The 27147-nt window shown below is 39.4% G+C and overlaps 1 protein-coding gene across 3 annotated transcripts in view; it reads right to left on the bottom strand.

Moving 5' to 3' along the window:
• Positions 1 to 1816: 1816 nt before the first annotated feature.
• ttf2 (transcription termination factor, RNA polymerase II) overlaps positions 1817 to 27147 on the bottom strand; it is a 51262-nt gene continuing 25931 nt past the window's right edge. Inside the window, exons 9-23 of one of the 3 annotated variants that reach the window (XM_067992945.1) lie at positions 25912 to 25993; positions 25383 to 25496; positions 23504 to 23654; positions 22621 to 22726; positions 21970 to 22169; positions 21523 to 21676; positions 20782 to 20873; positions 18992 to 19080; positions 17550 to 17692; positions 16758 to 16928; positions 14917 to 14975; positions 10271 to 10424; positions 9556 to 9638; positions 8265 to 8339; positions 1817 to 7183 (exon numbers count right to left, since the gene is read on the bottom strand). In XM_067992945.1, coding sequence (XP_067849046.1) covers positions 7039 to 7183; positions 8265 to 8339; positions 9556 to 9638; positions 10271 to 10424; positions 14917 to 14975; positions 16758 to 16928; positions 17550 to 17692; positions 18992 to 19080; positions 20782 to 20873; positions 21523 to 21676; positions 21970 to 22169; positions 22621 to 22726; positions 23504 to 23654; positions 25383 to 25496; positions 25912 to 25993 — 1818 coding nt within the window. In that variant the 3' untranslated portion in view covers positions 1817 to 7038. Of the gene's footprint in view, positions 7184 to 8264; positions 8340 to 9555; positions 9639 to 10270; positions 10425 to 14074; positions 14207 to 14916; positions 14976 to 16757; positions 16929 to 17549; positions 17693 to 18991; positions 19081 to 20781; positions 20874 to 21522; positions 21677 to 21969; positions 22170 to 22620; positions 22727 to 23503; positions 23655 to 25382; positions 25497 to 25911; positions 25994 to 27147 lie in introns of those variants that run through there. The other 2 variants (XM_067992946.1, XR_010964416.1) reach the window with 2 other exon arrangements.

Here is a 27147-nt window from a genome sequence, read left to right as displayed (position 1 = left end):
GCTTCAGCAATATGGGTCCATTTAGAATCATTGTTCTCAAACTTTGGCTCCTTGTATTAGGTAAGCGTTCTCTTTTACCCCAGTTAACATTTATTCTAGTTGTACTCAGATCATTTTGATTTTATGTTCCTACTTGTAATTTTATGTCCCAGGGCCTGCTGTCGGTCTGAAAGTGATCCAGTCTCCTTCAGCTCTGTCCCTCCTGAGAGGACAGACAGCTCGGATCAACTGCACCCTGTTACCCGGAGAGGAGCAGGTGGATTCGGTGAGATATTACTGGTATAGAACAAGAGACAATCCTGGCATCAGAGGCAACGAAACTAAGAATTTCCTCAATCAAAGCTCTCGCGTGTCTGTGTCTGAGGGTTCGCTTGTCATTCGGGAGGTGATTGTGAAAGATTCAGATACTTACCACTGCCTGGTTCTTAAAGAGACGCCTCGACCCGGGAGAACCTTTACAGGAGAAGAAACAGAACTGAACATCCAAGGTAATTATGAAATAAAAACAGAAAATGTTGGAAACGCTCAATAGGTAAAGCAGCATCTGTGAAGAGAGAACCAGAGTTAACGTTTCAGGTCGATGACCATTCATCAGAACTGGAAGAATTGAGAGATTTAAGTTTCTAAGGTCATGGACCTGAAACGTTAATCCGGTTTCTCTCTCCACAAATACTGCCTGACCCGCTGAGTGTTTCCAGCATTTCCTGTCTTTATTTCAGACTTCCAACATCCGCGGTATTTTGCTTTTGATCCATGGTAATTAGATTAACTAAAACTGAAATAATTCAATATATGGGGCAAAGGAAACAGAAATAGCCGCACACACATCTAATCTGGGACTGACATGTTCTGTGCACTGGGAGCTAGGCTGAATACACCAGCGTTTAGCTTTAATTCCACAATAACCATTCAACAGCAGGGACTTTCATATAGTTTTAAAACTTCGTTTGAAGAAAAACAGCCAAGAGACAAAACTGTAGAATGCTGACACCAATATTAACGGCTGAATATTATTTATGTAAGAAGCGAATTACAAATAGCAAAACGGATTTTGTGAACTAAGTATTGTCAATTTATTTCAGTTTTCTTGACGATATTGATCCAAAGGAAAACAAACGGAATTTGTGCCCGAAAGAAACTTATTGTGAAGTCACGGGATATTATTCTGGCCCGTTTTTCATTGTTACATGTGTGTTATATTTTATTATATGTATCTGGTGATTTGTATATTGAGACACAATCTAATCAAATTGATTCTGCAGTTTCCCATTTAATATCAAAAATGCATAAATTTAAATATTTTACACAGTTCTTTATATATTTGCTATAACTCAGATTGTTGTAATTTAAGTTATTTTGATGTGTTTATTTAGCGGAACCTCAAGTCTATCTCTCTGCGGATCCAGAGAATGAAGTTGCTGGGATTCAGACTCTGATTTGTGTGGCTGTGGGATTTTTCCCGAGAGATCTGAACATTTCTTGGATTGTAGCGGGAAATGTCTCCTATCAAACAGAACAGGGCTCCCCGACTGTAAACAGTGACGGCACCTACAACCTGAGCTCCCGGCTGTGGATTAGAGACACTCACTTGGACCGGGGAACGGTCGTCACCTGTCAGGTACAACACGTTACAGTCCTCGGCTCAGTGAGGAAAAAGATCAGTCACAGCGGAGGTAAGTTGTTTACAAAAAGGGGATAAATCCCACAGTTCGCTACTCCCAGTTACTGTTAATCCACATCCAACTAGTGGAATGCCAAATATAAATGTTTTATGCATAAATGGAAAAGGCACAATATTCGGATCACGCACAGTAGGTAAAATTGATAAACACACTTTATTAGATATAAATAAGTTGCTGTGTGCTACAGTTCGATTCAAGGAAGGACTGCTCTGCTGACAGTCGATCAGGTCGATATGTACAATTATGAGGGTAACAATCTTTTAACGGCGGATTCTTATGAGCGAGCGGATACTCAACGGTATTTATATAAAAGAGATACAGGTCAGTACAGATGACAAACTTGCTTAAAACCAATCTGCATTTTTATCAGAAATGAACTGTAACTGTGTTAAAATGTATTTCTGGTCGATATTCATTAGAAATATATTTCGATAACATTTGCACACCGAAGTATTCGACTGGATCTATAAAAGATGAAATTGAATCGATAAACACTATGTTTGTGAAATAAAGACAGAAAATGCTGGAAATACTCAGCAAGTCAGGCAATATCTATGGAGAAAGAAACAGAGTTAACGTTCTGGTCCATGACCTTTCGTTAGAACTGACATATTTGTTACATGTCCCAAGTTTTACCGTCTGAATTCTAAGTGTAGGGCTATCGTTATTTCGATAACTGCCTTTTGTGTAGTTGATGTTTAATACTGATATACAGTGAACTACGTATCAAAGTACAGCGTGGTAATACATGGGGAACAGGATATTTTAAACTGTCCTTAATGAGAGATAAACGTACTGTTTGACGGACATTTTCTGTTGTTTTACTCTAATTATAACAATGAGAGCATTTATGATTGAAAATTATGCCCTGGTTTATTTACTTCTTATTGCCAGAAAAGAACAATTGACTCCAATCCGAATGCTACTAATTGCATTCATAAAATATTACTGCTGTGCTTTACATATTCTGTATAAAGGACAATTATAGAATTTCTACCAGTATCAGTTTCAAGGGATACTTACATAATATCCAATCAATCATAACTTATGATAAAAATCCTCCCAGGTAATAATCAACGTTTAACTGGGTCGCCTCATGTACTACCAAAGTACTACCTGTACGTCCATTTAGAGTACAATATAAAATGACATTCTAATTAAAATGTGAATATTAATAGTGTTTAGACTATTAATACTATTGTTACTTAAGTAAATTACACCGCAGCTTATAGCACATCTGATAAAATAGGATAGCTCCTTATAATTAAAAGCAAGTTTCTTTTAAATACGTTTTGTTATAATGAAAATGTTTGTTTCTTATAACTACAATGCAAACCGCAGAACTAATTAGAATATAAACATGTATGATTCTAATATTGTATATTTATAGTTAATAAGAACACAAGTATAGCAGTAAAATTGGGTACAGGTACACAGATAAATGAGTTACTACATAGACAAATAGTGAAATTGATGAGGAGAGATTGAGTAGAATGGGCCTATACTCTCTGGAGTTTAGAAGAATGAGAGGTGATCTCATTGAACCATACAAGATTCTGAGGGAGGTTGACAGGGTAGATGCTAAGAGGTTGCATCCCCTAGCTGGAGAGTCTAGAACTAGGGGGCATAGTCTCAGGATAAGGGGTCGGCCATTTAAGACTGAGATGAGGAGGAATTTCTTCACTCAGAGGGTTGTGAATCTTTGGAATTCTATAGCCCAGAGGGCTGTGGGTGCTGAGTTGTTGAGTATATTCAAGGCTGAGATAGATAGATTTTTGGAATCTAGGGGAATCAAGGGATATGGGGAACGGGCTGGAAAGTGGAGTTGAGGTCGAAGATCAGCCATGATCTTATTGAATGGTGGAGCAGGCTCAAGGGGCCATATGGCCTACTCTTGCTCCTATTTCTTATGTTCTTATAAGCATACATTGGGAGAAATGGCAGTAACACGCTCACAGGGATAGCTAATCAGAAACAGGGACTGACCAGAGAAATGGCCAGCAATCTTGACAAAAGACTGAGCGGATGGAGAGTTGGATAGACAACCAGTCAGTAAGAGATATGGGCTCTGGAGTAACATTTTGATAAATATATTCCATACAATGTTAGTGTGCAAGTCAGTCAGTTTAAACAACATAATATATAGCTAGGGATTACAACTGTATTAATGGGTAATCGTACAGACCTTTTAATTTTTTAGATTTAGGGCCTATGTACACGGAAAACAATTAGTTCTCCATTTAAAGTCACAGATTCAGATACTTTACACAGTGATATATTTATCTACAAACTGAACTGACATGTTGACAGACGCTATTAATCTATAAGACGACAAATTAAAGACAAAATTTATGAACTTTTCAAATGCTTGTTTCAGTATAATGACATGCAGTAATATGCTAAACCACAGGATTTTGGCTAATACAGAATTGCCAGATTAATGTAATTTATAATATAATTATTCCATAAAAATGCAAGTCAGTTTAAATGATTTTTTGCCTCAGTATTTCATCTTCCTACACCCGATTCTTAGAAGCAGTAAATCATATACATTGTCAGATTGACTGGTGATTGACTTCGCTTGGTAATTGAGACGCTGAGGCCCTGCAATGACTATGATATCTAATTATCTCTGTTGGAGTGAGTCACATTGAAACTTTTTGATCACCATGAACAGAGGGAGATAAAAACAGAGACAAAGACACTGGCAGACGGTCAGGTTTTTAAAACAGAAAGCTGCAAGAGTTTTCACTGAGACTGAATTATTGATGTGGGGAAGCTTGGTGCGTTATTTTGTATTAATATATGAAGATAAGTTGAACTGAATTAAGTGTTATGTGTACTCATATTGTGTAAGAAAGCAGCTTTACGATTCGTATCTGGCCCTGTCTCACCATGTGATTGCTCGATCCACCTTCGACAAGATTAATGAAGCACACGTAAAATAAATAACAAGTTCAGATCATGAGCAGATACTATTGTTGCACCCTTGGCTATGCTATTCTACAAGTAGATACAGGGTAGCACGAGTCAACTCCATTAAAAGATGCGCAGATCATTTAGGGGAGAGACTAATGCCATTGAAACCTGAAGTTATCTATGACAGACCTGAATTTGTTGTTTTAACTAAGGTGTCAACCCAGTTAAAGTAAATGCCTCAGTTTAAAAAATAAAGCAGCAAAATAATTTCCTGAGAGTGCGTTAACTGGTTGACAAGCTAGTATCACAGAAGGGTGATCTTACCGTATGTACTGTAGTTACAGATGACCGTTTCGTCCCAGTAATCATACGTTACTTCATCATCTTTGTGGGAATGAGTTTATTACTGATGGCAGTGATCTGTGTTCAGATTCCTAACTAAACGGTAAGTAATTAAATTATTTAGCATGTTTTTGTGTAATAAACATTTGCATGATTGTAATGTGTCCTTTTTCATTTCTGAAATGCTCTCATACCATTGCCAGCTCCAGTCCTTCTGGAAGGTAGAGATTTGGGAGATCGGAATAAATAATAATATGAAATGACTTTTTGTTACAAGTTCCAGTTTTAATGCTAATTGTTTATAATGATCATTTCTTTACTTCATAAAAATTCAATATGTTTTAGGGTTCACTTTGCAATCCATTAAATAAGAGTGCTATTCCAATAGTTTTATTTAGAATCTGTATACACTGCAAACAGAAAAAAAAACATTTTTGTCTGTAAACATTGATAACTGTCAACTTGCAGGAAATGCATGCATTATGGAATTAATAAAATGGAGGACATCTCAACAGGTTACACAAGACCAGCCATCAGAGCAAATCTTTTTAGCAGAAAAACAATCTGTACTTCAACTAATTCAACCTATTACATGATGCTCAAACCACAGGTTTTCAAACTGGGATCCTATGAGCTCATATTTGGTGACTGATGCTTATTTTGCTGTATACTAATAAAAATGTTTTCTACCATGACAGCATCGCTTTTCTTTCGGTAGCCGATATCTTTTACATAAGTCAGGACTGGTGGTCCTGTGGAGTTTTTGCAATATTTGCAAGGGATCCTCCATACAGAAGTTTGAAAAGCACTAGTTTAAACAAATGGAAGATTTTCAATGGTTAGATGCGAATTGGAAACTCTGGATTAACTTCGAATAATGAATTTTATCAGTTATAAACTAGAGAATTTTTTTAATAATCTACCTGTCCTTTTTAGACTCTGTAGATAAAAGGCATTGGACCACAATGACATTTCATTTTTAAACAGAATATAAATCAAGCTCCCAATTCTAATATGAAGGTTCACAGAATGGAGGTTGGAGTAAATCACAATTATTTTTATTTAAAGTTACATTTTGGTGATTGTTTGTGCTTATATGATGAAAGAGGCCAGTTCTGTGGAGTAGAACACTTTCTTATTTTGGCCATCCGGTGTCATTCTGAAATATTTCCAGCTTGCAGGTGCAGAATAAACCTCTCTCTGCTTTGCTCCAACAATGTGCCTTGAACCTAGCCTCACCAACCACCCAACAAGACTGAAAATTTACTGTCAATTTGTACTGATTTGTTGGCAGCTTTGGGCAATGCAGCAAAATCATTAGCCATTGTGTCAAGTCTGCCTAAAACTCATTTCACAAAGAGCACTGACATCAGCAAAGGGGATTTCCATTGCAATCTGAGCTAGATTCAAACTCACACACCTCAGGGACAGAGCATTAACTCATTGCATTATTCACAAATATTTTCTCAATGTAAAAGCCATGCTTGGTTAAAGAATTGTTCTGTATTTTAAAAGATGCTGCAAGTGTGAAATGAATCAGTTATTGAAAGAAACCAGATCACAAAATCTTTTCCAAAGTATTTTGCAGAAAGGAGTCAAAATAATTTAATGATTAATTTCCCTGCTTACATTCAGTCTATAAAGAATGACAAGTGCCAAGTTAAGAAAGCAACATTCTGACCAAACTGAAATCGTATTTACTTTGATAAAGCACATCTTCATTTTCATTGGGAATTGTTTTTATACCTGATAAAAATCAAGTAATCTCTTGTTTAAAAAAAAACTCCCTTTTTTGCCAGACTTTAAGATCCAATCATGTGGAGGATATCAGGCTCCAGACAGGGATGAAGCAGCTATGTATTTCATTTTTGAAACAAAGAAACTTACACACCAAATATATAAATGACTCATAAACTTATAAAGTTTTTGTAGGCCATCATAATTACACACTAACATCCATATTATGTTTGACATAAACGTTTAAGACATCCAGAAGTTCTAACTGGCCCCTTAACTATAGTTCTGTAAGAATGAGATTTGTTAGAATGCTCCACTGATAAACAATTAGATTTCAGGACTGTTTTCTCTTCGAGACTCACACACCAAATAGAATTCGAAGATCGGCCAGTGTAAGCTTGGTAAATGATTCTCCAGTTCCTGATAGCACCTTCTTTGCTAGTTCCTTTTTCTTCTTCTGAAGTTCAAAGATTTTGTCCTCAATAGTTCCCTCACACACAAACCTGGAGGGAGAAGCAATTTTTCTTAGTAAAGCAATAATTTTGTTTGAAAAAAGTCATTATTACCATTTCCGATTGCAGCATAACCTTTTTATAGTGAAATCTCATTTGCCCCAAAATTTCACTGCATTAGGCATTTTGATAGCAAAATATTATTCATAATTTGATGAAATTGAGAAAGCAACAAGTTTTAACTTCAGCTGCAATAAACAGTCAGATCTATCTGAAACTGGTGTTTAATTGACAGCGATCAAGGACACCGACTCAAACAGAATGCTGTATTTTCAGGGACTGCAGATTATGAGCCTGACCTGAAACACACACTGTCCTTTTCAACAAGGCCTTACACCCTGATGTAGATGGTTTTCTGTACATGAACTCAAATGAACATTTTCAAAAGAACTGAGAATGCAGATACTAAAGTGCTTTACTGCTGGTGGCACTCACTGATCCAAGAGATGCATCTTCAATTAGTATTCTAATTTTCAAAAAGAGAATGATTTCATTATAACTGGTGTATCAAACCGAATTCTCAAGGTTCCTGCTGTCCATACTGCTGCCATCCTCCCCCTCAGTTGTTCTTCGTCCCACACCTGACTTATCTGGCTGTTACTCTGACTCCCACTATTCTAAATTTAATGTGAATATAAAAAGTATATTTGCAAAAAAAAAAATTGCACAATGAGCATATATGTAGGTTTTTATTTTATTTCATTTTTAAGTTTAAATTCTAAGCAGTAAAAGTAGAAGCAGCAGCAGCTCGGGTAAACTAAGGAGAAATTGCTCTAAGAGAAATTTTAGGAGCACGGAGTAGTCATGGAAGTGGCTGCCAGGTGTCCCACTTCCTGATTTGTGAAGCCGTTTGCAATATATACTAGGACAGATTTATAAACCAGCAGGTGGTTCATTCAAATGCATTGCAGCTGTATGTTTGAACATAATTAGTACTGAATTTCATTTTCTAATGCATCAATGTCATGCAAAATTAAAATTAGATTGAATGGTTTTCATTTATCCTTCCCATTTATTTCCACTCCCTCAGAAAGGGAATGCAGGATCTCTAGTGTGATGTCTTCTCAGTTACCTGTGCACAGTGACATTCTTGCGCTGCCCTACACGGTAAATTCGATCAGATGCCTGCTCCTCCAGTGCTGGATTCCTAAAAACACAATTGAGTGCATACATGAGTTTGACCTGTCCAGAAGGGATTCAATAAATCAATATATTTTGTTGACTCCATTAATTTTAATACCATATCAGTTTTAGATTCATCAAGACATTATTTTTCTGACAAACTAGCAAATCTGTGACCATCTCCTGTAAATATCATGCAGGTACTACCATGAGACAAATGAAATGTGAAGGAGTTTGACAAAAAGATGCATAAAACACATTGAAAGCATACACAGTTCCAATAGTGTTGGCTTCATAAACAATTCACATTATCAATACATTAAACAGTCATACAAATTGGTAACTATCAATTTTGTTAATAAGATTATTGAATTTGGTTAATTAAAGCTACTCTGGTAGCAAATTGTGATGAAATGCTAGGACATAGGTCCCTGGCTGAGAACCCCTAATCTCAGCTGAGCTATGGGATGGGGAAACAGGGTGGGTGGGGGAGAAGTCAAGCACTGATCAGAGATGGCTTCACTACCAAAAAGGTAGGAAAAACCATTTCAAATAAACTCAGAGAGTCAACAAAGGATTCTAATGTGATAGCAGAGCAGCATTGGTTGAGGTCTGGAGCTAGGTTACCTTTCTGCCTTCTTATCTAAGGGAGCAGTGCGTGAAATGGGCATGAGTTGGAGTAAACAGAAGAATCTAACGAGTGGAGGAAATTAATTACTCATTAAATTTTAAAAAGGGAGAAATTCCTTAACAATTCAAGAACCGAAGGGTTACTATGAATGAAGGTAAAATTCAGCTCCATAAGTCCCATCTTTAAAAAGCACATGTTAAAGAAATGCATTAATCGAGGATGCTAATCAGATTGAATTGAGACATGCAAATAATTGGTCGCTTATATCTAATGACTTCTGTAAATCATGCCAAAATTGCCAGGCACACATTTGAAGTATTGTGGTATTAATAGGAATTAATACAGGAGATTAAAATGTTTGCAATCAGGTAGTTGTTTCTAAGCAGCAGTGTAAAACTAATCTTACATTAAATATAACAAATATACAAATACATCACAGGTGTTAATATGTCAAGCTCAAAATGCTTGCTACTTCAATGAATAGCAGGCAACCAAAGCCGCTCAGCAGCATTTGTCAAACATTCCAGCAAGGAATAGGTGTCCTTCCTTCCAATATCACATTTTAATATAGTCTGTGACCATCTGCATTACTGCTGACCATTAATCTTACCAGTGCATATCTAACAGGAAAAGGTGGTTGCCTCCAATGAGATTCAAACCCACACCCCCAGCACACAGAGAGACCAACATGACCTGTGATAAGAGAGAAAGCATTTAGAAAGGAAGTGTGCCCAAGATAACAAAGTCATAGAAACTACACATGACAGCCATATTTAAATAATCAGTGCACATAACAAACAGTTAACAAAGTCGATTTGACTCTCTCAGTAGAATTCCCAACAGGTCATCGGACTGAACTTAAATTAAATTTTTAGCAATGGGCCCCATTGTTGAAATTTGTGATATATAAACCACTGCATGCAAACCACTGTCCACTGTGCAAAATGTGAAGATTTTCCTTTCCTCCTCTCAAAGATGCTGGGGTATGGTCCCATGGGTGCCAGCAGTGTTCTAGTACTTCACCCAAGTATCCATTCTTTCTATGCGAGGTTAGACTGTAAATACTGGAAGGCTACTTGCCGGGGTGGGGGGGGGGGGTTAAGGGGAAGGTGTATGCACCAAAGTTAAGCCCAGCCTAACCTCACTCAAAGTCCACAAATCTGTAAGCTACTAGAGGAATGCCAACAATTGTACTTTACCACCCATCAGCTCTTTCAAGGAAGAAAATTGGAAAGAAAACAAAGCTCCCGTAGTATTCTGGAACTGTGGATCTTTTATAGGTCTGCTCCCCCAAAAGAAAACCCAAAAGAGCAGCCAGCTGGTACCTGAGGTCCTTTAGGGTTAGTGTTAAATTCCTCCACCAAGTCCATACGATGTTTAGGAGTCACAGAGCCATCCAAAGTAACATAGGTCAGGCTGATTCGATCCAAGTGCCCTGCCACCACGCGCAGCATGCTGGTCCACTGAGAAATTATTACACTGAGAGAGAAATGACCAATAGTTACATACAACAAAATGGTAAACACAGCCTCAACATTTGATTTGTTTGTACATTAAGAAACTATTGAAAATGGGAAAGTGAAAGAGACAGCACAAGATAATACAAATAGTTGCATACATAAAGGTCCAATTCAGATACTGATTCTACCACAATCAAACTGGCAGACATGGAAAATATTGGTGAGTGAATTGAATGAGAAAAGAGCATTTTATATAGCTCCTTTTATGTCCTCAGGATGTCCCCTAAGCACTTTACAGCCAATGAATTACCACTGAATTATAGTCACTCTTGTAACATAGGCAAACACAACAGTCAATTTGCTGTGATGAGTAGCACATCCCCATAACTCTCAAAGCCTATTCACCATTTACAAAGCTCAAGTCAGGAATGTAATACACTACTCACCACTTGTCTGTATGGGTGTGGCAACAAGATGCTCGACACCTTCCAGGATAAAGCAGTTCAGTTGATTGCTGCCCCTGTTACTGGACTCAAAATCCACCCCCTTCACTACCAACACAATATGGCTGCAGTATGTATAATCCACAGGACGCACTGCAGCAACTCACCAAGGTTACTTCAACAGCACCTCCCTCCCCTGCGACCTCTTGTCAACGAGAAGGACAAGAGCAGCACTCTAACATCTTCCAGGTCTGACGAAAGGTCTTCGACCTGAAACGTTAACACTGTTTCTCCAGAGATGCTGCCTCTCTTGCTGAGCTTTTCCAGCATTTTCTGTTTTTATTTCAGATTTCCAGCATCTGCAGTATTTTGCTTTTGAAGAGCAGCAATGTCGTGGAAACACCTCCAAGTGATACGCTATCCTGACATCCCAGAATTCCCTATTTAACACTTTGTGGGAGCACCACAGTCACAAGGATTGCAACAGTTCCAGGAGAAGACCCACCACCACCTTCTCAGGCATAATAGGGATGGCCAACAACATGGCCTTGTCAGTGCCACCTAAATCCCCAAAACAAATTTAAAAAGGCACAGCTGCTGCTAGGATCAGCTGACACTGGCGAAAGCGAGGAGCTCTTGAGGCTGAGGACAGCTGAAAGTTTGAGTAGTGATTACTGCAGCTGGGAATGATGTTTTTTCTAGCTTTGAGTCTTGGACTTGCTCCTGACTGTCTGTAGGAGTTGTAAACAATTTTACAACACCAAGTTATAGTCCAGCAATTTTATTTTAAATTCACAAGCTTTCGGAGATTTTCTCCTTCCTCAGGCAAATGTTTCAAGATCTCCTTGAAGCCTACGCATTTATACATATTGAACAATAAAACATGGTGTTTACAGACTGCCCCTGCAACTGCCCGTTGCCAAGGCAATCACCGTGTTCAGACAGAGAGGTGTTACCTGCAGAACCTCCGAATACACATTCAACAAAAAAACAAACAGGGAAAAAAAACAGAGAGAAAAAAAAAACACAGAGAGAGGCAGAAACATCCGGAAGGCAGAGAGAGCCAGCAAATGACCCATTATATTAAAAACAGATAACATTTGTTCGCTGGTGGGGTAACGTGTAGCGTGACATGAACCCAAGATCCCGGTTGAGGCCGTCCTCATGGGTGCGGAACTTGGCTATCAATTTCTGCTCGACAATTTTGCGTTGTCGTGTGTCTCGAAGGCCGCCTTGGAGTACGCTTACCCGAAGGTCGGTGGATGAATGTCCATGACTGCTGAAGTGTTCCCCGACTGGGAGGGAACCCTCCTGTTTGGCGATTGTTGCGCGGTGTCCGTTCATCCGTTGTCGCAGCGTCTGCATGAACGGATGAACGGACACCGGATGAACGGACAACGGATGAACGGACACCGCGCAACAATCGCCAAACAGGAGGGTTCCCTCCCAGTCGGGGAACACTTCAGCAGTCATGGACATTCATCCACCGACCTTCGGGTAAGCGTACTCCAAGGCGGCCTTCGAGACACACGACAACGCAAAATTGTCGAGCAGAAATTGATAGCCAAGTTCCGCACCCATGAGGACGGCCTCAACCGGGATCTTGGGTTCATGTCACGCTACACGTTACCCCACCAGCGAACAAATGTTATCTGTTTTTAATATAATGGGTCATTTGCTGGCTCTCTCTGCCTTCCGGATGTTTCTGCCTCTCTCTGTGTTTTTTTTTTCTCTCTGTTTTTTTTCCCTGTTTGTTTTTTTGTTGAATGTGTATTCGGAGGTTCTGCAGGTAACACCTCTCTGTCTGAACACGGTGATTGCCTTGGCAACGGGCAGTTGCAGGGGCAGTCTGTAAACACCATGTTTTATTGTTCAATATGTATAAATGCGTAGGCTTCAAGGAGATCTTGAAACATTTGCCTGAGGAAGGAGAAAATCTCCGAAAGCTTGTGAATTTAAAATAAAATTGCTGGACTATAACTTGGTGTTGTAAAATTGTTTACAATTGTCAACCCCAGTCCATCACCGGCATCTCCACATCACGTCTGTAGGAGTGCAAGACCACCTTGATATTTTGCCTCCCTCTCCCACCAAAGGAGTGCTTCTCAGGAACATACATGCCATTCTCTATGAACATACCTATATATGCCATTATTATGAAGGAGGAGGAGAGGGAGAGGATGTAGGAAAGAAGAGTGAGGCAGCATTTGAGGAAGAACCCTACAAGATATTGCCTCCCCCCACCCCCAAAAAATATATATGTAACATAGGTCCTATGAATACCTTAGTGAGGGAATGCATATTGAAGGATGCATGTCACCAAAGAGGCAATAGAAGAGCTGCATAAAGGCTTGTAGGCATGGTCATCTGCCCTGCAGCTGTTTGTGGCTAAAAAGGTCACAACCGCACTCAATGTTTATGGCACCAGGTCATTTCAGGCAGGCACGTGGGAATCTGTGTAATATTGGCCATGCATATGTCAGGTGACTGATGCACTTTTCTGCACAGCATGACCATCACATCCTCTCTCTCGTTATTACCCCCCTCAGCATAGTCATCCTCACAGTCCACAAGAATGATTTCTCTTCTTTTCTGTTCATCATCATTCTCATCATTTGTCCCCATTGCTGCATTGGATCTACTGGAAAGGGGAGTACAAGCAAAGAATGCGTAAGCATAACTCCCTCGGATTTAAAAAGACAGAAGGATGTGGAAGGTTGCGCTTCTCTGTTGCTTCAGAGATGCCCGTGTAAGTGGGCACCTGCAAACGTGGCGGTGGCACTATGCCACCAGCCCAGCCATCTCTCACAGCTAGAGTAGAGTGCCACCCCAGCAGCTTCATGGCCTATTTCTCATAGTGGGTGAGCTCCTTCATGTCGGGGATGCCCCGTGGCCACCCATCTCTTCTGGGCATTGTGTACAACTTTATCTTGAAACAAGTTAAAGTGAATTAGAATTGAGTGCTGTTTCCAAGATGGCATTAGATAGCTGTCATAGGGAACCTGCTGATATCACGGTGGTAAAGTGATTGGGGGGGGGGGGGAGGGGTTAAGATTCTATGGGCAATTGCTGCTAGGGGAGATGAGGACACAAATTGTAAGATTCTGAGTTAGTGCCCCCCTTAATCAAGAGTCCAACATGAAGTGTTATTTGTGCTGCTCTTAATTTTAGAGGATGAAAAGCATGCTGCTACCCCAGGAAGAAGAGAGAACAGCCAGTGTGTTACCTTGCCTGCCCTTATCAAGCCATTGCATTTCTTGCAGCACTGGTCTGCAGTTCTGGGGGCAAGAGAGTTGGCCTCTCTCCACATGACTTTTTTTCCCCTCCCATTGGGACTCAGCAGATTCTCTATCCTTTTCTGAAACACAGAAGGGTTTGAAGGTCCATCTCAATAAAATGTTGTGCCCTTCTTTTGTTCCTTTTTGTCTTGTCTTTGCCAGATCCTCTATTGGGGACATTATTGAAAAATGGAACAAAAATCACACGGTAGATATGCTGCACTAATTTGGTACCAACAATGGGCTACCGCCTTCACCATCCCACACAGCTGGAGCAGAGAATGCATCCCCAGCAGCTCCAATGCATGTTCCCCATAGAGGGTGAGCTTCTTAATGTCAGGGTTGCCCCTTCTATTTCCCTACCCCATCGAATGCAGCTAATGGGCAATGAACTCAGGGAGCCAAGCATTTTTCTACTTACCTGCTACTCCCCGTGGCCTGCTGTTACAATCTTTAGCCAGACTTGGCTTTTTAAATGCTGCACTCTTAATTTGCAAAAATCCCCAGCATAGTGCTCTCCACTTACACGAGAGCCACCAGTAGATATTTAATTGAGCTGACCCTTCATTTTATAGCGATTCAGCTCTGCAGAGTACTGGCAGGCCTAAATCTCTATTTATTAATGCAAATTGCAGTGTGGAATTTCAGGTCTCTATGTTCAGTAACATTTCCACAGCCATAGTGCTTCATAGAAAAATACAAAGATGCACAGCTTTCATTATACTTGGCAAAAAAAACTTCCCATTATCTAATTCATTTCCTGAAAAATGAAGCCTTCTTGGAAATGTACCTTTTCTGTGGTTCCGGGCTACTTCTTATTGCTTTTAGTTCTTTTAATAGTGCAGAGATCTGACAATAATAGGAACAGAATGTAAAGAGAAAATTGATGTAAAACAAATTATTCAACCGATACATTTGTGGTCCATAGTTGGCAACTTCAACAAGTCATTAGTTCTTTATTTTATTGACTGAAATAATTTATAAGCTATGTATCCTTTAAGGCTTTATGCTTGAGCTTACAACAAGCTTAGAGTAAATTGTGCCTTATTTAATATCTGGAGCCTGAGCATGTTGAGCAATGGTTTCTCTTCCCATCCCTGCACGGTTACCTCCAATTTCTCCAAGGATCTAACCTTGGCCGCACTTTCTTGAGTACATGTTGCCATCATCTGTAGATAAGGGTCATCTTCCACAAGTACACTGATGACACCCAGCTCTACCTCTGCCACCACCTCTCGACCTCTCCATTGCCTCTCCTTGTCCAGCATCCAATCTTGGATGAGCCGTAATTTTCTCCAGCACCCACCACAAACTCCAAACCCTTGCCACAGAATCTCTCCCATTCCCTGACCATCATCTTAGGCTGAAGCAGACTGTATGCAACCTCGGCAACATGTTTGATCCTGAGCTAAGCTTCGAGCCCCATAGTCTCTCCATCATGAAGACCACTTGCTTCCAGCGCTAACAGTGTCCACTTTCATCCCTACCCTAGCTCATCTTCCACCAAATCCCTTACATTCCTTTGTCACCTCCAGATTCAATTACCCCAATGCCCTCCTGGCCGGCCTCCCACCCTCCACCCTTCATAAACTTCAGCTTATCCAAAACTCTGATACCTGTATTTTGTCCCAGGTGAAATCCCGCTAGCCTATCATCACCGTCCTCACTGATCTACATCGGCTCTTGGTCATCCAACACCTCAAATTTAAAATTCTCATTCTTGCATTTAAATCCCTCCATGGCCTCATCCCTCTCTACCCGTGTAATCTTCTCCAGCCTTATAATTCCACATTCCTCTGACTCCAACCTCTTGGATATCCCCCCCTCCCTTCACCCTACCACTGGCAATTGTGCCTTCAGCCATCTAGGTGCTATGCTCTAGAATTTCCTCTGCCTCTCCACCTCCGCAAAGCCTACCTTTTTGACCAAACTTTTGGTCACTCCTCCTAATCTCTCCTTTGGCTCAGGGTCCATTTTTCCTTAGAACGTTTTTCTACGTTAAGGTAGTATATAAATACAGGTTGTTGTGTAATCATTCTCTTGCAATCTTTTGCAAAGTTATTTTAACTTCAACAGTATTTTCCCCACCATTTAAATCTCAATTTAGGCTGACCTATCATACATAATAAATGTAATTGGTATTTAAGTTTAAAATGGTCCACATGAATACTTGAGGATTGGTTATGTAATGTTGGGTGGATTCAAGGACTCGCATTATTCAAACAGCAGCAAGTACTCCCAGTCTCCTGAATGATGCTCCTTCCTCAACCAACACGATCAAAAAACAGATTATCTGGTCATTCATCTCATTTTGTGGGATACTGCCGTTTGGCAAGTCGGTTGCCACAATCCTCTGTATAACAGTGACTGCACTTTAAGAGTAATTCACTGAATGTGAGGCAGTTACTGGGATACCAAAACCGTGATGACATAACAACAACAACTTGCACTTGTATCGCAATTAACGTAGAAAACATCTCATAGTGCTTCAGAGAAACACAGTCAAAGATGCAAGCTCTTTCTTTTGTTCATGAACACAGCAAAATGTTTATAAAAATTGTATATTTTACTCAAATTCCGCTTGGAAAGAAATAATTTCACAATTTAATGCTCTGAAACATTCCAACATACCTTAGTGCTCTTCCTAGTGTTCTCAAACAGGTTTGCTTTGAAGCTGGTACCATGCAGGGTAACCGATGACTCGGTGTCAGAGGTTGTGACCTCTGACAATGATAATGCATTCAGCTGCTCCTCCAGTGAGAGGGTGATGCCCTCAGATTCCATCTCTGTTTGACTGAGTGCCTGTAATTCAAGACAAACATCATTTTAAAAATAGAAATATAGCCAAAATATGTTGGTGGATGCAGTTGCAGATTTCATTTTTGGAGGAGACAAGTTAGATGGACCGAATGGCCTCCACCATCTGTATTTGCTTGTGTGTTCTTTTCGCTCCTGCTAAGCAAACCTGAGTGCTGGCAGAAGATAGCCAATTTTAATTCTCTGCTCTCTGACAGTACTGATGGAAAAATGATCATCTTTTGATCATGCTAATGCCACCATAAAAAGGATGTTCATTGGATCAATGCAGCCTTGATTGCAGTCTGGAGTCCAGTCTTCAGCCAGGCACAACTTCAGCCGTGTGTTACATAAAGGAAGATTCAATTACTGAATGGAACAATATTCACATCTTCCACTAGAACTCTCCAAGGTAAGGGACAAATCTGATATCTAATCTTTATTAGGATTCCTCCACTTGCACCCCAGTCACAAAGTTGCAAACTTGGATTTCTTAAAAAAAAAGTCTATCCTCAGAAATGTTTACACTGTGAATATTTTTCATTTTAAAAGGTGGCATTTGTTCATTTGCACATTCTTTTGTATTTTATGTGGTTCTCAACATACATGGGGGCAATCATTTCTTACCATCTTCAGCAGAGAGAGGTGACAGCAGCACTGTCGAAGCCTGAGCAGTAAGGATAAGATGTGGACAGTACTTGAAGTGTGAGAAGCCTTCTGGGATGAGGAAGGACCACCATTGGCAGACTCAATTCCAAACTCTCGAGCTACTGAATGAAAACAAGAGAAATCAAAATGCAAAATGGTCATGAACCTTTTTTTAAAAAAAAAGATTGTATATTATTCAGCAATATGATTTCTACAATGGCACATATGCAAAACTTTAAAATCACAAAGGACATTAAAATAAACTACAGAATAAATACTGAGTTCAAGTATCTAAAGACAAACATTGTTTGTTGCACACATTAGACCATGAACAACAGGCAAAAGGGATGAAGAAAGCAACAAAGATCGAAAAATTTGTAAGTTAAGTTTGAAGCATCAAAAATCAGCATCTGGAATGAAGTAATACTGATCTTAGCTCAACATAGTAATGGCTGGACAAAGCCAAATCCTTTAGGCATTCTGAGGGGGTCTTTTCTGACAGAAACCTTACACAATACATCTCTCCAGCAGGCTGTTTCCTTAATAGAAAATGAGAGAACACCTAGATCATAAAGCACTGATGTAGTAGGTTACCACATCACTTTCACCTCTGGAATTTGGACTTCAATCCATCCGGCTGACATTGTCTCTTTTTGCTAGTTGTAAGGGCCCCATGTGAAAAAAGGATGGGCAGTCTTAACTCAGTTCCCAGAAGTACAGAGTACAAAACTGCTTGTAATTTGGCACAAATTGATAATCTCACTCAGCATCCATTAAAAAAATGGCTAGTGTTGAAAAAAATTACTGTGGCACAAATAAGGGGCTATCTTTCTGAAAGTAGCAATATTAGGTAGAGTAGGTGAATGTTTAATTTACATATGATAGTCCTAAACCTGGTCTAGCAATAATGGATGCCAACAATAGTTGACAAGAGTAGTAAATGTTTCATTACCCAGTATTGACATCCAGAAAAATTCACAATTTTAAAACATAACTAAAATCTTTCAAGTTAGATGATCAGTCACATGATCATTTCTACATACTTGAATTAAAAGATCATACAAGTTAAGATCAAAATTGTTTCTAAATAGGTTTCTGTAATTTCTCACCCATCTAAAACGCATCAACAGCTAAACTTAGACACAGTTCTACAGAAACAAAATGTTACTAGTCATAAAGGCATTTTCCATCAACACAATCTAATGAAAAGATGAAATAAAAACAGAAAGTGCTAGAAATATACAACAGCTCCGGTGTCTGCAAAGGGAAAAGTTAAGCTGATTTTCAGGTACAGATCCTTAGTCAGACTCTGACCTATCTGCTGTGTATTTCTAGCATTTTCTATCTTTACTTCAAATTAATTGCATATGCAGTTTTTTAAAATCTGTAGCGAAAGGGTAATACTTAATTTGCTTTTTTACCTCTGTTGAAGGGATTATCAGCACCCAGTGATGAATCAGCTTTGTAATCCTTGCCCTCATGTCTCTTCAGATATGACTGCAAGGTTGATCTATAGAGGGAAAAGGTAATAAAATAGTTCCGTATACAATGGATAAATGAACAAACTGCAACTAGGAAAAATCAGAGGGCTGCGTGTCTTTAAGAGACTGTCAGTGGAGAACGATGTTATCTTTTGCTGGGTCCTACAAAATATTTCATCAATTGGTTCTAGTTCAGTGCAGCAGAATAGGCACCTTGGTGGAATGTTCAATGATGAGGCTAATAGAGGCTAAAAGGAAAATCTTGCTACACTGCAATGAAATTTACAGCATGGGGATTAATAAAACATGACAGTTCAAAATGTATCACAACTAACCCCACTAAGTTTTAAAAAATGAGAACAATCACATTTTTTGTATGAAATTATTTAAAGAATGTAAATAATTAACAGCATTGTACCATTAAAAAAATAACAAATTTTGTAATATGCACAGGTTTGTCCAAAGGGCAGCCTAGCAGTAGTTTGTTATTTGGAATATAACTTTTATTTAAAGAATATTTCAATACCTAAAAAAGGGGAATAATCAACCATCTTTTGTTTATGGTTCACACCATAGAGACCTGGGTTCCAGGTTGGAACAGACCACCTCTGGGGGTTCAACTAGAACGAACCATGAGGCAGGTATACTGATCGTTTTGGTGCCATTATGTCTGCTGTCACAACAATCAGTGCCACAGTGAAGCAGTTCCCAGCAGCAGAGGGATAACTTAAATAGGCATAAACCACGGTACTGCTTCTCAGAATGGCTGCATATACTGACTCTTCCACTCTGGTGCCTGCACATATGCTAGAAAGTGCGCAGAGCCAAGCCGTCCCACAGGTGAAGATGTGGTGGAGTTTGCAGTAGTACTTAGATCTCACCTGCCGGAGATTTGAGTCACCTCATTTCCAAGAAGCTCTTATGGAGCAGCCAGATACATCATGTACTCCTGCTGCGAGAATAAGGTGTAAGATGATATATGTCACACACTGTCGCTTTGGGGAAGCAGTGGAGAAACAAACTATAGGTGCTTACACCGATGTAGAATTATTAAAAGGTTGTTTGCACTGAAGTTGTACAGCGTGCAGAGAGTGATCTTCTTAAGGTTTAGCATCATGTTTCAGCAGCTGCCATGAATGGGAGCTTTGGCAGTTGAGTGGCACAGTACAGGAACTATAGGTGAAAGTATATTAGCAGAGGGCATAGGAAAGATGTAAACAAAACTATTAATGCAATTGGCAGATTTCCACATTAGGCGACCTCTTTGGCCCACAAAGAAAAGTGACAAGGCGGCTCTCTGTGATCAAGGCTTTGCAGTCCTGGCTTATAGCATCTTTGTGGCAACTATGAACCAGTGACTGAAGCTCACTAACCTCTTGTCACAAGTGAATAGCTCAATCACTTGAGCCATCTAATCCTTATTTAGGGGGTTCACCATCTTCATGAAAAAATATTTGACAAACCTTTTTACTTTGGCTTGCAAATACACAATTGAACAATACAATTGTGTTGAAATATATTGGGTCACTTGTGCTTAATTTCATTCTGACAAAGATGACACTTGTCCTTTTGTCGATCCTCCCCCCCAAACCACAAAAAAAATTGGACACGATCATCTTTTTAATAGGAGAGATGCACCAAATCTGTACTGGTAATGGACAGGATTATCAAAATAGTTGGAAGCAGTGATAGCACCTTGCATATCAGAGCACACAATTCCTCAAACATACCTGGAACGAGCAAACAAGACATTGTAAACAGCTTCCTCGTCCTCTGACAATTTTAGTCGATGAGAGTGGTTAAATCGTTGAGGCAGGGCAACCTGGAAAAACAAAACACATGCATGAACAATTTTGTTACAGAAGAAGTCCATGTACATCCTGAAGTTTACAATAATACTATATTTTCATAAATATTCATTCCCAGCGTCACAGTCTGATTAGGTTTCAAAAGAAACTAAGTTTTGGTGAAACAATTGGGTGTTTCCTCCAAAATAAACATCATATATTTGTAATAAATAAGATCTTTAAAAGGCAGTTACACAGCAGCTACTATCTGAGACTAGTTGCAGCAGTTTAGGTTCCAGCCAGGCAAAAGTTTGTTTACATTCGCTGGCTCTCATTTACCTTCTCAGGAGAGAATTGTATGCATATCTGGATACAGGTAGAGACAGAGCCCTCTTCAAGCAGTTAAAAACTTAAATGTCTAGAAAGCAGAGGGGGAGAATCCATACATCCATCTAAATATTTAAATTGAGATTAGAAGTGTTTACAAAGTGCAAATAGATCCCCGTGAGAACTATGTAAACAGGTTTGACACAGAACCCACTTCATGGAGTCAGGCTGGGCCCCAAAGCCAGCTTTACACTGCAGTTTAGCATTGGCGCAAAGCCAAAATCACTTTCGATCAATGCTAAACTTGCAGTATAAATAGTGACTTTTTTGTCAAAATTGAAAGAGAGACTGATATACCAGAGGTTTGCCACTTGTGTCAAGCTGGTCCTTCATTCTCCTCAACAGAAGGCTTCTGGTGATAATATTAAGACGTTCACCACCCCTCTTCGTACCATTGTCCACTTGATTCTTCCAGAGCTTGAACTCATCAAATGGGGAACAGTGAAGGAACCTGAACAAATAGGGAAAGGTTAGAAAGCAGAGCTATGAGAATTTAGAATCATCCCAAGCTCCACAATTAACTATAACTAGTCTCAACTACATAACTTGGGAGCAATATCTAAAACAATTTTGAAGATGTAAAAAAAGAGGGGAACAAGCTCAAGAAATGGAAACAATGTTATGATAAATTTTTAAATGCTCTCGTCATTAATGGGCATAATACTAGCAAAAATATAGAAGTGTCCAAAGAACACAATTTAATAATAAAGTTTAACGCCAGGATGCTCTGGTCTGTCTTCTTACTTGAGCAAGGAGTACATATCCAGAAGGTTGTTCTGAATGGGCGTTCCTGTGACTGCCCAGCGTGCTCTAGCCTGGATTTTACACACAGCCATTGCTGTCTGTACTTGGGGGTTTTTAATGCTGTGAGCTTCATCCAGGATGATCCGAGTCCATACTAACTTCAGCAGAGGAGAATGTGAAGACTTTATCTCAGCCAACGCCTGAAATCAGCATAAGAACAAAAGGTATGTGTGTGGTTTTCAATGGAACATGGTTGGATTGAAGAGATGGAGTACACCACTGCTTACTCTCGCCTTAACCGGATCAACAGATTTTCTGTTATGGAAACAACGAACATCATTTCATGGTCTCTTTTGATAGCATAGAAATTGCAACTACCCCATTAGAAAGCACACTGATAATCTGCCTGACCCACTTATTCCAAAAAATATTTCAAGTGAGCTATCCCACTGTCAAAATACCACAGGTGCTCAGAATTATTCTGAAATTATGATCTGGTATTTGTTGGTTGGGTGATCATTCCAGCAAGCAGTAATTGCAGGGTACTCATAAAAGCAGCAGCGTACCCGAGAAGATGGCAAGGCATTACATACTACTCAAATCTACAAGTGGGATCACTAACCACATCACTGCGCAAAATTCTTAACTTACATTCGCCTCCTCATCTTTGGCTGCACACTGCCCACTTTCCTTCTTCACTGGGATCTCCTTTGCAACAAGGCTATATGTTGTCACAACAACATCAAATTCTGAAAGGCTATAAGAAAATGTTGTGATACCTTAGATTACGGTTAATAGAAATGCCACTTATGGTATTTTTAGTTTAAGGTTAAATTTCTCTTCCTGGGCACAGCTGCTCATCAACATCAACTTCTCCAGCTATGCGAGACATTTCTTCCCATTCATTAGGTCCCCCTGCTATGCTCTGTTCTCTGACTGATAAGGCAAACAAGTGTCCTGGTGCCAGTCCTCTTCCAATTCTGGTACTAACCTGGTTTCTGGTGACCACAGATTGACTTGCCTACTAATGTTCCGTGGCTCTAAGGGAGGGAGTGGAGGGTGGGGGGGGGGGGGGTGGTGGTGGGGGTGCCTTGCTTTTGCTTAATGCCTTCCTCAAATAGCATCCAAGAACAAAAACTCACCCATGTCAGGAATAACCTACATTATACTATTTCATGATATGACATGATATCAGGGAACCTGTATGTGAGGCCTAAGCGGTCTGGTCAGCCCCAAGTTTACAAATCTAATCCTGTGCTAATATTAATAAAACCATGCTAAAAATTTAGTGATCCATTAGGTGGTTAAATTAGCATATCAATCTGGAAAGATCGATCAGCAACTATATTTATCGCAACTCTAATAAAATAGGTGAACAAACTTTATATTATAGAAATGTCTTCCGTATATTGCATTAAATACTGAGTTGCATACCATATTGCATATACAATGCTGAATATAGTATTTTATATTCAGAGCTGTAAATGGTATTGTACTTTCACAGTAGGGATACTACAGTGCTCCAGGTACTCACGCCTTTGCTGATTTCTCTCTCTTTGGCCCATGGTACATGTATATACTTAGTTTCCTTCCACAGACGTGCCGCTCGATTTCCTTCTTCCAATGGTGGATTAGAGATGCTGGACAAATGATGAGTGTCCCACAGGAGTTCACAAACGTGCTATCTGTTGCGAAAAGGGCGTTAGAATGTAATATTAGGTTATGACCAGACAGCGGTGACAGAATCAATCTTGGTTTTGCTGGATATCATGCCAACACCATGCTGATATGGGCAAAACTTCACTCTGCATTTCTACTATTACTCATTATAGAATCTTTTTGGACAATCTATACACCAGCAAAACAAATGTTGTCCCTAAAGTAGCATTTCTGTAAAAGGTGGTTAGAAAATTGTTTAACCATTGTGGTTTAATCAAATCCCAACATAGAATGCAATGCATCACAAATTATTTTGTGGTACTTTATCTAATCCAAAGTTTTACAGAAAACTTGCATGTAAGCTACAAGGTATACCCTTTAAAAAAGGCTTTTATTTCTAAATTGCAAATGCAGGAAAGATTTATTGTTTCTTAAACTACATTACTCTCCTACATCACCAGCTTTGCAAGCAATTCTAACAAACACATTATACAGCTAAAGCTCTTCAATAACGCCAACATGTATGGTCAGTGGTGTTAACCGACCATAATGGTCATATTTTTCCGTCCTTGAGCAAAAGCAAGTGTTGAGGAAAGAAATGTGGTTGCAAAAGGTAACTTTTTTTAAAAAAAGATGCAGCTAAAGCAATGGGATAGTTTAAACAGACCAGTTTAACCCCTAATTAATGTGTTAACTAAAAATACCTCCAAAATCTAACATCAGAAAGTTGTTTTACGTAATTTCCTAAATAAAAATCTTGTTCTAATTAGTGTAATTAAAAAGTGTATAGCTTTTTTTTTTAAAACTGCCTGCATACAGAATATAATAGAGGATCAACTCATTTCACTGAACATAATTATTCACAGTTTAAAAAAAACTACAACCACCAGTCTCCCTGGAAGATGTACAGTACTGCAGTTTCAAGTTTATGAAAAAGTTTCACTCTTAGATTTGATCTATATAAACAGATGCTAACTTATAAGGTGAACAATAATTTTGCATTTTTAAGTTACAGAACCACTTTTTTTCTCTGTTATAAAAATTTAATTTTAATGACAAATTAGTGTTTGGATTCATAGATTGTTTTTGTTCTCACTGGTGACTGTGATCACTTAATGATCTGTACAATGCACAGGATGGTAAAATTAAACAACCCAAATATGTGCACATAATGTACACCCTGCTGGACTACATGGTAAGCATAAAAAATTTGCATTCACATATCACCTTAATCAAGACCTCAGGATATCCGAAAGCACTTCACATTCAATAAATGACTTTTGAAGTACAGTCTTTTGTTATACATACAGCAAGATCCTGCTACAGCAAGTATATTGGTCAGGACACCAGAAGAACTCTCCTGCTTTTCTTCGAATAGTGCAGTGGGGTCTTTTACTTCCACCTGAACAGGCATACAGGTTGCCAGTTTAACTTTTCATCAGAAGGACAGCACCTCCAATAGTGCAACACTCCATCAGTAATGCATCGATGTGTAAGCCTCAAAGTACTCAAATTCTGAAGTGCAGCTTGAACCCACAATCTCCTGACTCAAAGACGAAGGTGCTATCATCGAGCCAAGTATCATCTTGTTTCAGTCAGTAGCACTCCCACCTCAGTCAGAAGCCCCACCCCAGGACTAGAGTCAGCAAAAAAAGTCATGGCTTCTGCTCTCGGGGTTGACAGACCCATGGTAATCCACAGTGCATGTTTTTTTTCCTGTTATTTAAATCATTGCAATTATCTCCACTTCTTACCGGTTTTTGAGATCCACTCCTCTAGCTTTTTCTCTTTTTCTTTCTTCCCCTTGCACCGTTGTGCTAAGATGAGTGCAATCATTGTTAGAGTTTTCCCCAAACCCATGTCATCCGCTAAAAAAGGTAAATAGTGTAAATATTTTACATTTATACTCTTCCCTTTTGTTCCTAATTAGCTTATTACTAAATATGGACAGACATCTGATCCCAATCCAGAATCCAGTCAACTTTCATTTAGCACAAGGGACAATTGTTATAAACATTCTGGGTATCACCCCCTCCTCCCAGGGTATGTATGAATAATGGGCCATTTACTTAGCAGTAAAAATATTTTGTGTATTATGTGGTAGAATGCTCCTGTCATTTTATACAGCATATCATTTGAGTTGCCATAAGCAAAGACGAGGGAGAACCACTATTTTGAATTAAGATTCTTATTGTTTGCCTTCTACCACCCTTTATGCAAAGTACATATTTTTCCATGATCAGGTCAGCTTTTACAAGCCTCCTAAAAAAAGAGGTCTCTTACCCAGTATTCCACCCGATGGTTTTTGCTTCTCCCGCCACTGTAACCACGCCAATGCTTGTTTCTGATGAATTAGCAATGGGACCTGTAAAGGACAGATTCAAAAAAATGTTTTCAACATTTTATGCATCAAGTATCTTTTTCAGCTTTGTCTATAATATAGAATGAAACAGAATAAGCTCACATCATTGTAACTAGATAAAACTATACATCAAATTGTGCACTTTCACAAATTGTGCCAGCTTTGAAACAAAGGGAAGTCGTTTAGCACATCCCATAGCAGTCCACACCCTAGGGTTAGAACTGCAGGGGGGCTTAGCAGGGCAGACAATGCAGGTTCCAGGTTTCACACCATGGGGGGATTGGGTGTCATTTAAGGTGGTAACTTAAATTTTGCAACAAGTATTGGTCCACAGTGCTGCCAGAGTTGAGGGAGGGGGCAGAGGTCACCTTTGTTTCTAACGTTTTCTGGAAGAAACAGTCTAGGGCGGTCAGAGACACAGATCTGGCCCTCTAGGCAGTCAAGGAGGCTAAAAGGTTCCAGGCTGAAGTATGAACACGTACAGCCTGCAAGAAAAAGGTTAGTGCCAGTTACATCAGAGATTGCTATGTGTCATGGCTTGGAATTTTTTGGCCACTTTTCCATGAAAATCACTTGGAGATAAACAACTTGTATTTTGGGCAGAAGCTTGCCTGAAAGAAGTAGTTTCCCCAGCAAACCCAATAGTGGGCTGTCCATTGGTAGTTTTTTTTTGTACAGACTCCAAACAATTATGAATTTGTTAGCAATGTCTGGCCAATCAGGAAAACATCTAGCATCTTGGTGTTAACAAATTCTTTTGATCTCTGAGTCGGGGTGAGAGGCTTTTAAAAAAAAAATCAGGACATAGATACCAGAAGGTTATTCAGGCAGCTGCAGGATGCAAAAGGATGACCTCTATCCTGGTCAGGAGAGTTTGTGTTTTTACGTTAAGGGCTCACTGTAGTGGGCTACTATTTGTCTGCTTCTAACACCACTGAATCAGAGTTCACAACAGTGACATATGCCTACACTAGAGGCAAGTTGCGCATTTGTTTTTTTTATGGTATGAGGAGTGAAAGTAAATAAATGTATCTCACTACAAAACTGTATTATGTTCATTCATATATTCTACGAAAAATAAACTAGTTTGCTGGTTTACAACCGGCCCCATCTCACTAGACTGCTTTTCAGCCCGTCTTCTAAGAGAGGACGACATG

The sequence above is a fragment of the Heptranchias perlo genome, chromosome 11 (genome assembly GCF_035084215.1).
Source record: "Heptranchias perlo isolate sHepPer1 chromosome 11, sHepPer1.hap1, whole genome shotgun sequence".
NCBI classification, from domain to species: domain Eukaryota; kingdom Metazoa; phylum Chordata; class Chondrichthyes; order Hexanchiformes; family Hexanchidae; genus Heptranchias; species Heptranchias perlo.
Note: the sequence above shows the minus strand (reverse complement) of the source record. Positions and strands in the feature narration are given on the sequence as shown.